General features: G+C 36.4%; 1 protein-coding gene across 3 annotated transcripts in view; it reads right to left on the reverse strand.

The window, feature by feature from the left end:
• The window catches only part of METTL25 (methyltransferase like 25), a 147,254-nt gene that overhangs the window by 60,376 nt on the left and 74,478 nt on the right, over window positions 1-12,400 (reverse strand). For all 3 annotated transcript variants that reach the window (XM_045290537.1, XM_045290538.1, XM_004700424.2), the window contains exon 6: window positions 3,254-3,348. In XM_045290537.1, the coding sequence (XP_045146472.1) occupies window positions 3,254-3,348 (95 nt within the window). The remainder of the gene's footprint in view (window positions 1-3,253; window positions 3,349-12,400) is intronic.

The raw sequence follows: 12,400 nt of genomic DNA on the forward strand, positions 1-12,400 counted from the left end.
GTCCAGCATGTGGGACCCCAGATTCTGTGTAATTTGATAGCTTGGCACCACCTTGCTTATTTTTAAGGAGTATTCTTGCTGTATTTCTTCTAACAACAAATAGTTTATTTCCTACTTAATTTGTTCATGGTACTTTCAATATTCTTCACCAGCATCATAATTCAAATGCATTGATTCTTCTTTAGTCTTGCTTTTCAACACTTTAAGGAAGTCTGATGTGATACATTTATCCAATATAATGTATCCTTTAATCTCTTGATTTCTGCTTCAATGATTGTTGATCCCAAGCAAGATGAAATTCTTGACAACCTCAATTTTTTAAATTCATTTCTCATGATGTTAACTATTGGTCTAGTTGTGAGGATATTGGTTTTCTTTACTGAAGGCTGCAATCCTTGATCTTCATCATCAAGTGCTTCAAATCCTCCTCACATTCAGCAAGGAAGGTTATATCATGTGAATATCGAAATTTTTAAATAAGCTTTCCGCCCATTCTTCTTCATATAATCAAGTGACTGTGATAATTTGCTCAGCATAGACTAAATAAATACAGTGAGGGGATGCAACTTTGACCCATACCTTTCTTGACATCAAACCATGCAACATTCTTTTGTTCAGTTCACACAACTACCTCATGATCCACTTGTAGATTCTACATGAGCACAATTAAGTGTTCTGGAATTCCCATTCTTCTCAAGGCAATCCAGAGTTTGTTATAGTTTACCCAGTCAAATGCAAGGCCTTGGCACAGTCAATAACACACAAGTAAACATTGTTCTGTAGTCTCTTAGATCCAGTTGACATCAGCAATGTCACCTTGTTCCATGTCCTCTTCTGAATCCAACATGAACTTCTGACAGCTCCTGGACAATGTATTACTGCAACTATTGTTGGATGATCTTCAGCAAAATTTTACTTGCATATGACATTAATATTTTTCTATAATTTGAACATTCTGCTGAGTCACCTTTTTTTGGAAGGAGTATATATATGGATCTCTTCTAGCCAGTTGGCCAGGTAACTGTCTTTCATATTTCTTGGAATAGATAAGTGAGTGCTTCTAGTGCTTCATAGCTTGTTGAAACATTTCAACTGGTATTCCATCAATTCATGGTGCCTTGTTTTGGCTAGTGTCTTAGGTGCAGCCTGGACATCTTCCTTCAGTATCACTAATTCTTGCTCATATGTTGCTTTATGAAATGGTTCAATGTTGTCTAGATCCTTTTGTTACACTGGCTCTTTTATTCTTTCCATCATCTTTTGATCCTTTCTGCATATTTCAAAATCTTGCTCAAAGAATCTTTAAATATTGCAACTCAGGGCTTTAATGAAAAAATTAAATTTTCTTGAATTCGTTCAGTTTAAGATATGCTAACAGTATTCTTCATTTTGGTTTCTAACTCTAGAGTTTTGTACTAGAGCCAGAGTGCTATGAATATAGATAATTATTACATGCTTTTACATTCACAAACATCAAAAGGAATTAATTTATTTGTTCTACACTTTCAGTACTTGTGGAAAAGGTCAGTTGGGCAGTGTATAACAAAATGCACCAAATGTTCCTTAGATTTTCCAAGATCATCAGTATACACAACAACAACTAAAACACTATTGCTGTCATATTGATTTTGACTCATAGCAACTCTATAAAACAACGGACTACCTGTTCGGGTTTCTAAAGCTGTAAATCATTACAGAAGCTGACAGCCACCTGCTTTTCTCATGGAAAAGCTGTTTTCAAACCGCCACCATTTCTGTTAGCAGTTGAGACCTCTTGATGTTGAAGATCACTACCAGTGCCATTCCAAAAACAAATAATCACTGCCAACAAGTCAATTTTGAGTCACAGTGACCATGTAGAACAGAGTAGAACTGCCCCTGTGGGTTTCCAACAGTGTAACACTTTTTAGGATTAGAAAGCCTTGTCTTCATCCCAGGGAATGGTTGATGGTTTCAAACTGCTGACCTTGTGCTTAGCAGTCTAAGGAGTAAGTCCTATGCCACTGCTCCTGTCACCCAGTTAGCATCTCCAAAAAGAGAAGTCAAGTTGGGCAATGTTTAGGATAGCACTAATGAAAGGGACATTTTATGGAAAGCTAACAATGGTCAGATACATTTCTTAAGTAAAATATACTCTGCAAATTCTCTATTTGTGAATTAATTTACCGAAACTACTACTTTTTGATTCTTTAAATAATTATTTTTATAGCAAATATCCCTGTTTTGTGGATATAATACATTCTTTTATTTAAGGGGTACCAAGAGTTACTTTATGCTATTTTATATTATTTTGAGTATACTACACTTTCCTCAATTATTTTGTCTTGCCTATTTACTTCATTTCTATCTTTTATGTTACACTTTCCTCAGATATAAAATAAACCTAATTGGAAGCAATACACTTATGAATAAGGACTACTAATCAATGACATCATTCAAAAGAGATAGGTTTGTTCTGGGTAATTTAGAATCCCTGTTTCCAATATCTTTGTCTTTTAAGTTAGTCAGATTCTACAAAACAGTAATCAATCTCTGCTTGAAAACCATGTCATTCCAATAATGATTTGTCTGACGCTCAATAAAACAACTAACAGGTATAATTTATAGATAAATGAAAGAGTAACAAAATTTCCAAGAAAAGCATTTTAAGTGGGCCTGGCATAAAAACAATGGCCCTACAATAATTAACTTACCTTGTAGTTGAATAGTAAACAGAATTCAATCAACTACAGTTTATGCTTCCAATGCCAAAAGTCATTTATACTATTTAACTTATACCTGTCCCTTTGTAAACCAACAAAACACTATGAACAGAATATGTAACAGGATATGACCTAGGTCTAAAGTTGCTAAAGCAAAATCATATATAACAGAAGTTTTATTAACTGAATATAACTTCATATCTCCTAGGCAATTAAACAATATTGTTCCCATTTCAGAAAAAATTAGAGGTCCAAATGATCTGTTAAAAACATTTAACACATAATGTGGGTAAAGTATTAAAATATTTCTATATTTAAAACCCAGTTGTTCATTCATTTTACAAAATGATAATGGATATGTTTACTGTGTGTACCTATAAATTCTTACTGCACTGCATGGAAAAGAGGCAAATTATTTTAAAAATTGTAATGCACAAAAGTATTAATAATTTTGTGCAAAAATTGACATTTTAGACATGAAATTAGTCAACAATAGTAAATTATATAACATCTGGATAAAGTTGCTAGTCCAGGAAAAAACATAACCGTACCAAACATGCTGACATTCTGGCATTACGACCACAGCACCAGCGCTCCTCCTTCAGATACTGGCACATTGGAAACCCCCACTTTTCTTGAGTACATTCTGCAGATAGGGAAAAAAAATTGATGACTTATATATACTTTTTTTCCTTTCAATTAAAAGTCAACAATCTATTGAACAAGGACATTGTCATTGAGAGAGTGGTGGTGTTTAACGACTATTCACTCCAGTCTGTTAACTAAAAACATTTAAATATTATGAAATAGTATTTGCCCAACAACAGCTGTTTGGTATTTCAGCTCCAGGTCTGATACCAGCCAATTTGCCACACATTTTTCTGTAAGATTTAAAAAAACAACTTAAAATGAAAATATTCTTTATAGTCAGTACAACTATGGGAGATAATAATAAAATACTTGAAATTTATTGTCGACCTAACTGTAAAAAATATAATTCTAAAAATTGATATTTAGCAATTCATTATGGAATAATACTAACTTATTCCCAACAATATTGAAGGATAAAATTTATTTTTAGCCAATATGTTTGCTTTCAGAAATAGAAAAGCTGCAGGGCTCTTATTTTTCTCATGATATTACGAGACTAATGATTTAAACCGTGATTAAATTTGACTCAATGGAATTTATGATTCAAGTAACCACACAAAAAAAGCAGCATTCATTACTTAAGAACATATCTGCCATTCAATTTATCTACCGAGTTGCATGTACAACATGCTGATGCTCAAACCACTGATGTAAAACTCACTACACAGGGTGCTCAAAAAGGGCAGGGTGCTCAAAAAGGACAACAACCCGAATTTCTGATTTTAATTCAAGCCTGGAATCTAAGAGCTTAAATTTTAATAAAGTTATAATTAAAACAAAGCTGGATTAGATTTTTCACAGGATCAAAAAGAAAAATAGATCTAACATTCAGAAACAGGAACACTCATTAAAAGAAAGCTGTTGAAGTAGATGCTACTAAATATACTTCACTGCGATGAAGGATCAGGTGGCTTTTGATAACAATAAAGTTTATATTTCACGAAATAAAGTCTATGGAAAAGGCTTCTTTCAAGTATTAAGTTAATCTTTACCAAAGACAATTGAACTATTTGGGGGGAAGATTAAAAAGTCCACAGATAATAAGAAGGAAGCTATGTACTCTCCCCTGGGAATATTAAAATTAACAGTGTTCGTATTTATCCTGTACTTACTATGTGCAAGGTACAAGTGCTACTGAGTAGCTTTAGTCACCACAGAAACCCTATGAAATTGATGTACTATTATTATAAAGTACCAGAAACTGCTAAAAGAACAAACACATCTGTCTTGGAAGAAGCAAGGCCCAGTGCCCCCTAGAAGCAGAGATGGGGAGACTGTCTCACTCACTTTGGACATGTTCTCAGGAGAGACTAATCTCTGGAGCAGGACTTGGTAAAACAGAGAGACCAAGGAAAAGAGGAAGGCCCACCACAGATGGACTGACACAGTGGCTGCAGCAATGGGATCAAGCACAGCAACAATTGTTAGGATGATGCAGGACTGGACACCTGTTGTGCATAGGGGTCACTGTAGTCGCAACCAAATGGATGGCACCCCTGACCAACAACATTATACTCAAGCTTTGAGCAGAGAAACGGAAGGATTCTATTATTCTTGTGTGCTATTTTGTCAGTCCCAACTCAGTGACCCAATACAACTGAGTAGAACTGCCCCTGGTGGTTCCCTTAGCTGTAATCTTTACAGGAGGACTCCCAGTGACATAGTGGTTAGGAGAGGGTGGGGTGCTAACTGCAACATCATCACTTCAACACTGACTGCCGCTCCACAGGAGAAAGATGAAGCTTTCTACTCCTGTAATATTCACAGTTCGAAAACCCACCAGGGCAGTTCTACTCTGTGCTAGAGAGTTGCTGAGTTGGAACCGACTCAATGGCAGTGAGTCTGGCTCTTGGGTCTGTTCGACGGGGGCAGATCACCAGGTCTTTCCTTCTAGGGAGTCTCAGGTAGACTTGAACTGTCAACCGTTTGGTTGGCAGGCAGGTGCTTCATCTCCAGAACTCCTTACTTGATACAGCTGGATTAAGTAAATCGTGTAACGTTGAAAATCCAATATATCGCAGAGCTAGAAGTTAAATCCAGTTAGCTTAATTTCAGATTTCTGGCTTTTTACCATCAGCCATATAAATGCACATAAACCATTTCACTTATAATCTCATAGGACTCATACAGCTCCTACAGCCTATGCAGGTTTCTAGATATACTAATTCTCTTGTTTTCAAGAGACTTGAAACAGCTTGAGTTTGAGTAGTACATTGAGGCCTTTACATGATTACTGCTAAATTAAAGGATTACTACACATATATTTTTTTCTTTTTATAACAAATTTTTTCCTTAAAAGTAAAAAGAGAAATACTGATGCTTTAGAGCTATAGTTGCAAAGTACACATGTGCTGTTCTGTTAATGGCATTCGGTGCCTACAGTTATTCTGAGATTCCTTAAAATTCTGAGATGCCTGACTCTCCAAATGGGCTGGGTTATTTTTAGCTATGTAGTGGGGTTTACCAGGAGCTGTAAAAAGCCGACCATGAGGTGAAGTACCTATGAATCTGGTCACCATTGCAATGGGGACATTTTTTGGCTTGAAGATGAGAACATATGACTGCCTTTTAACTCTACCAACAGTCTGACTTGGGGCCAGCCGAGCTTCATGCTTGAAATGACACTTGTCACTACCACTCCGGTACTTAATCTTAGAGCAAGATCTCCAAGAACTACAAAGCTGCTTGGGTGGGAAACTGAAGGGTCAGCATGTTCTCATACTCCCAATAAATGACTTCCATGGGAGAGACAAACATAACAATAGGGACTGAGTGGCACCCTGGTGAAGGGGTTTGAAGTCACAGGTGAGATGCAGACCACAGTGGGGGTCATTAATAGAGGGGCTGGCACCAAGATCACGGTCTACATAATGTTTGTGTAGTGCTTCAGCAAGAATTCATAATTATCAATAGATATATCCCTGTAATTTATAAAAACAAAAACATTTTTGTAAACCCGGTTTATATCTATCAATAAGCCTGTAAGACTGAAATCCAATGATAATTTATTTTTTGAAGCCTCTGATGCTCTCACATTAGAACTTTCCTTATTATACAATTAAAATACTTAGGTTCATGGTTTTATCTGTATGTATTACAAGCAGGGCTATAGTTTTTCTTGGAACTGGAGTATTATAGTCAATGATTTTTTCAAATTTTCTGGTGTTTGAGCTACAATAGTGTAATTGTGAATCTACATCAGTAACTTTTTAAATAATGAAATAGTAATTAAAGATAAAAGTTAAAAAGGCTCCCTTGCAGTTACAGATATTATACCTAGTGTAATTCAGTGTGGAAAGATTTTATAAAACTAGTGTGTTATAATCTAAGAAATATTTAATTTAGGTGATTTGTAACTATACTGATCCTTGTTTATGATGTTCACATTCCAATTACCAGCAGAAATCACTGCACCTGACTGCACAATGTCAGACTACAGTAGTTTGTAAAAATCTTCAGCTTCTCCATTTTTGGCATTCATGTTTGGTGTGTAAATTCAAACAACAGTCATATATTAGCTGGCCTTCCCTGTAGGCCTATGGATACAACTGGTCACTGATTATGTTGTTTGCAAATAATATTCCAGGATTATAATTTAAATACAGATAGTCCCTGATTTGTGATGTATTCAAGTTATAATAAATTACACTTGAAACTATAGTTTTTAAAAATCTTATGGCTTATACTATGCATTCACTGGTGGACATAATTTGTCTATGTCATCATTCTCAGATGATACTAATGCCTAATTTTTCTTCCAACCCCCAAATAAAAGTATATATTGGATTTATAAAGATACTGGTAAAAGACAATACATAAAAAATAAAATAAAATTGACATATTCAGTTAGCATCAGAATTGGCTTTTGACAGACATAGGAAAAGCACCCTATCATAAGAGGGGCACCTCTACCCACTGTCATTTCTATCTTTAACTCAGGTTTCTCTGTGGAAATCCATACACATCTATCCAACTTCTGTACCTGAATTTCAAAAAGCATGTCAGACAACTTTAGGATAGACATTCACATATTCTTTTTAATAATAAATGCATGACTCCTCTTAAATTTACTACTTTCAATGGAGTATGATATTGCTCATATGATTGTTAGATCCAAAATAACTGTTTACCAGCTTATTTCAGCTCACTAGCACCTAATATTATCACTATTTAAGTTATATTTCATTTCTGCTAATTCTCAACTTCCATTGTTTCATATATTAAACATTCCATATTGTGATTTTTTTACTGGATCTTTGCAGTGTTACTTCTCATTTTGGTCAATGTCACATCAGCAACTGAATCTATTGAAGGTTTTACTCGAACTGTATCATTAAGGCTAAATTCTACTTTGAGAAGGGAGCCCTTCCTGATAATATTCTGAGTACTTTCCAACTGGAGGGTTCCTCATCAAGGGTTATATAGAACACTATTCTTTTGTTATATATAGGGTTTTCATTGGCTAATTTTCAGAAGTAGATTGCCAAGCCTTTCTTCCTCGTCTAGAAGCTCAGCTGAAACCTGTTCACCATGGCTGAGTAAATGGTATGGAGGCCACCTCTGACCTCCTTTGGCTAGACATGGGAGGAGTGTCCATTTCTATACCAGTCTGAAGTTATTGCTACAGGCAGAGGTCAGACATGCCTCTATTCTCCACCTTTCTTTTCCCTACTCTGACACCAACTATCCCTCCCAGGCAGCTCTACTTTTATGGGGGGGTTCAATAACTTGTTGCAATAGCCACACAAGACTCACAGATAATAGTCAAAATGATGGACGTTTATTAGAAACATTTTGAGGCTATTACAAGTGAGGATCAGAAAACATTAAGGATACAGTCTTTGGTCCACAACAATATCTCTTCTCAGTCAAATCTTTCTGGTACTCAGCACTCAGCCATGTGATCCTTTGGACTCTGCTTCCATGGGCCAGGATGTTTGATGGCCACTCCCCTGTCTCATGGTCTCAGCAACATGACCTCTCTGTTTTGTCTCAGGATGGTTCCTTTTCGCTGCCCCATGGCATATGTGCCTCAATCTTTGGTGCCTTTGGTCTTGGTTTCTGCCACATTCAGTAGGGATCTTGAACCTGGCTCTTCTTTGATGACTCTGGAATTCTTTCTGTGTTCCTTTCTTATGACTCTCTTATAAACAAGGGAATGAATGGTAGCTAAAACTGGTATGTCTTGAGTCTTTTACACCTTATTTGCATGGTCCCACACAGTTATTTGGCAGGACATGGACTGAAAAAAATATTATAGCGCAAGGCTATTGTTTCTTTATCAGTCCCCTTTTTAATTTCTATTTAAATTTCATTTCACCACACTGACCCTGCTGGTATGTAAAATACTGGTAACTTAGCTTACAGACAAATAGCAATATACAAGTAACCACTGTAAGACAAATTGAGAGGCAGGTGGTGGATCTTGATCTAGGTAGGAGAGCTATATTTACAATGCAGTACCAATCAAAATTTGAGCAGGTTTTTATTAATAGAACTTAAAATGGTTATTTTAAAATTCATTTGAAAGAGAAATGCAATGGATAAGCTAAGGCATTCTAAAAAACTAGAATGTGGTATAAACTTGTCTTATTAATTTTTTAAAGATTTAAATATAGTCATTAAAAGGGTAGTACTATCATAGGAATAAATAAAATAAAGGGAATAGAAAAATGTTCATATAAATATATGATACATGTGTCATTTCATATCCATGTGAAGAGCATGGATTATTTAATAAATAGCATTCAGAAAAACAAGAAATCAGACATTTCTCAAATCATTAAACAATAACAAAAAGTTCTATATAGCTATGTAACTAAAGTTAAAAAGTATAGTGTCGAAGGGATCAGGTTTCAGGCATCCAAGAAGAAAAAACCGTATCACTGTGTGCTCACCTTCCCTATACAATCGCTGAAGACAAATGAGTACATAGCAAATGTGGTGGAGAAAGCTGATGGTGCCCAGATACCAAAAGATAAAGCATCTTGGGTCTTAAAGGCTTGAAGGTAAACAAGCGGGCATCTAGCTCAGAAGCAACAAAGCCCACATGGAAGAAATACAGCAGTCTGTGTGATCATGAGGTGTTGAAGGGATCATGTTTCAGGCATCAACAACAACAAAAAGAGTCGTATCATTGTGAATGAGGGGGAGTACAGATTGGGGACCCAAAGCCCATCTGTGGGCAACTGGACATCCTCTTACAGAAGGGTCACAGGGCGGAGATGAACCAGTCAGAGTGCAGCATAGCAACGATGAAACAAACATACAACTTTCTACTAGTTCTTAAATGCTTCCTCCCCGTCCCGCCCCCACCCTGTAACTATCATGATTCCAATTCGACCTTACAAATCAGGCTAGACCAGAGGATGTACACTGGTACAGATAGGAACTGGAAACACAGGGAATCCAGTACAGATAAAGCCCCAGGACCAGTGGCAAGAGTGGTGATACCGGGAGTGTGGAGTGAAGGTTAGGTAGAAAGGGGAAACCAATTACAAGCATCTACATATAACCTCCTCTCTGGGGGATGGACAACAGAAAAGTGGGTGAAGGGAGACGTCGGGCAGTGCAAGATATGACAAAATAATAATAATTTATAAATTATCAAGGGTTCATGAGGGAGAGAGGAGCGGGTAGGGAGGGTGAAAAATGAGCTGATACTAAGGGCTCAAGTAGAAAGCAAATATTTTGAGAATGATGATGGCAACAAATGTGCTGGACACAATGGATGTATGTATGGATTGTGAGAAATGTTGTACTAGCCCCCAATAAAATGATTTTTTTTTAAAGTATAAAAGCTAGAGGATAAAATAAGAAAACAAATGCCAATCAATAAAGGTCAATATAGTAGATTCACTCTAAGGAAATATTTTATTATCTAAAACTAATTTATAGATCTGTAGATGTACACTATATACTGCTAAGCGAAATAAAATATTATAGCACAAGACTATTGCTTCTTATCAGTCCCTTTTTCTATCTTCCTTAATTTTCTTAATCTCACTTGTAAACCTCTACTTTTCTTTTTTTTAAGTGCTTTTTTTTGGTTTGCTTTTTTAATTAAATACTTTTATTGGGGGCTCTTACATCTCTTACCACAATCCATACATTCATCCAGTGTGTCAAGTACATTTGCATCTTTTTCAAAGCATTCGCTTCCCACTTGAGCCCCTGATATCAGCTCCCCATTCCTTCCCCCTCCCTCCCCTGCTTGTCCTCCCTCATGAACCCTTGGTAAGTTATAGATTATTATTTTCATATCTTACATTGTCCTCTGTCACCCCTCATCCACTTTTCCATTGTTCATCCCCCTGAGAGGGGGTCATAGGTTGATCTTTGTGATCAATTTCCCCTTTCTTCCCCACCCTCCCCTATTCCCCCCCCTGGTATCTCTACTCTCATTGTTGGCCCTAAGGGGTTCATCCATCCTGGTTTCCCTGTGTTTCAGCAGTGTGCATATTCTGGTCTAATCCAATTTGTAAGGTAGAAGTGAGGTCATGATAGTGGGAAGGAAGCACTAAAGAACTAGAGGAAAGTTGTGTGTTTCAGCGGTGCTGTACTGCACCCTGACTGGCTCATCTCTTCCCTGTGACCCTTCTGTGAGGGGATGTCCAATTGTGTCCAGATGGGCATTGGGTCTCCACTCCATGTCTGAACCTCTCCTTTTCATCATCTGTATTGTGATCTCCTATAGGTTTATAATTTAAAAATCATCTATATATTAATAACTCATAAATGTCTATCTTTAACCCGGATTTCTCCTTGAAAATCCAAAATCACCCATCCAACTTCTACATTTGAATTTCAAAATATCATATTAAATTAAATTTTTTCATAAACGAACTCCTTTCCTCTTAATTCTTTTCTTTCAATAGTCATAATACCCAGTTAAGTATATGACAATTCCATCTTACCATTTTTTCATGTCAGGAACCTTTGATTCATACTTTAATGCTCTCTTTCTCTTTACACATTCATTGTATCTGTCAATAAATTGGGGGCATGGAGTAGAGGGATAAAGGGGAGCTAATGTCAAAGAATTCAAGCAGGAAAAAGATGTTTTCAAACTGATTGTGGTAGCAATTGTACAATACTGCTTAATGTGATTGAACTATGGAATGATATATGTATTAGCTCCCAATAAAATGGTTTTGGAAAATAAAATAAATCCTGCTGACAGTACTTTTGCAAGATATCTAAAGTATAAGCCATTTCTTTTAAACATTCCCTTCTAATGCACACCCCATTTGAATTACAATAATGCCTCCTACTGTATCGTCCTGTTCTGCCCGTCACATTTTGCTTCTACCATACGTATTTGTTTGTTGTTTTCTGAAAAATCAAGACCTAGCTTCAACATTTTTATCAGTTGTTTCTTCTGCAAAAAACATGTCTTTCATATAATCGCATGGCTTGTTCCCTCATATTCTTCAACCCTAACATTTAGGTCTCCCTTGATTACCCTACATAAAATAGTAGCCCTATCATCTCACTCATTTTGAAGAGATAAATATGCTTATTGCTTTTTCTCCAGCCACTAGAATGTAAATGGCAAGAGAGCAGAAGTTTATTTTTTCTATTTTATCTTTTCAGTACCGGGAAATGTCCACGGAACACTGAAGATAATAGCTATTTGGTAAATTTATTTTTAGATTCCTAAATATTTGACATGTACATGCAGACAGAGATATGTGAGAAGTCAATTGTGAGTAGTGATGCTGAACAGGGACTTTCACTTTTTAGTGAACATGCTTGTATACTGTGAAATTTTGTTTCACACTTACACTTAATTATAGCTCCAATCTAAGAACAATTAGTACTTATGACATGGGCCTGTTCGATGCCTGCCCCAGTGAAGACATCACAGAAGATAAAGGTGCTGCAGCAAAGTGTGATGAAGAAACTAGATGGCAAACTTTGCTCCAGCATCCTTATCAGAAGGAATACTGCCTGGGGTCTTAAAGGCTTGACTTCAAACACCCATCTTAATGAGATATCAACTAAGTCCACATTTCAGAAGCACACTGGCCTGTGTGATCTATGGA

This window comes from Echinops telfairi, unplaced genomic scaffold (genome assembly GCF_000313985.2).
Source record: "Echinops telfairi isolate 266 unplaced genomic scaffold, ASM31398v2 ScPeMD7_2;HRSCAF=8, whole genome shotgun sequence".
Lineage (NCBI taxonomy): Eukaryota > Metazoa > Chordata > Mammalia > Afrosoricida > Tenrecidae > Echinops > Echinops telfairi.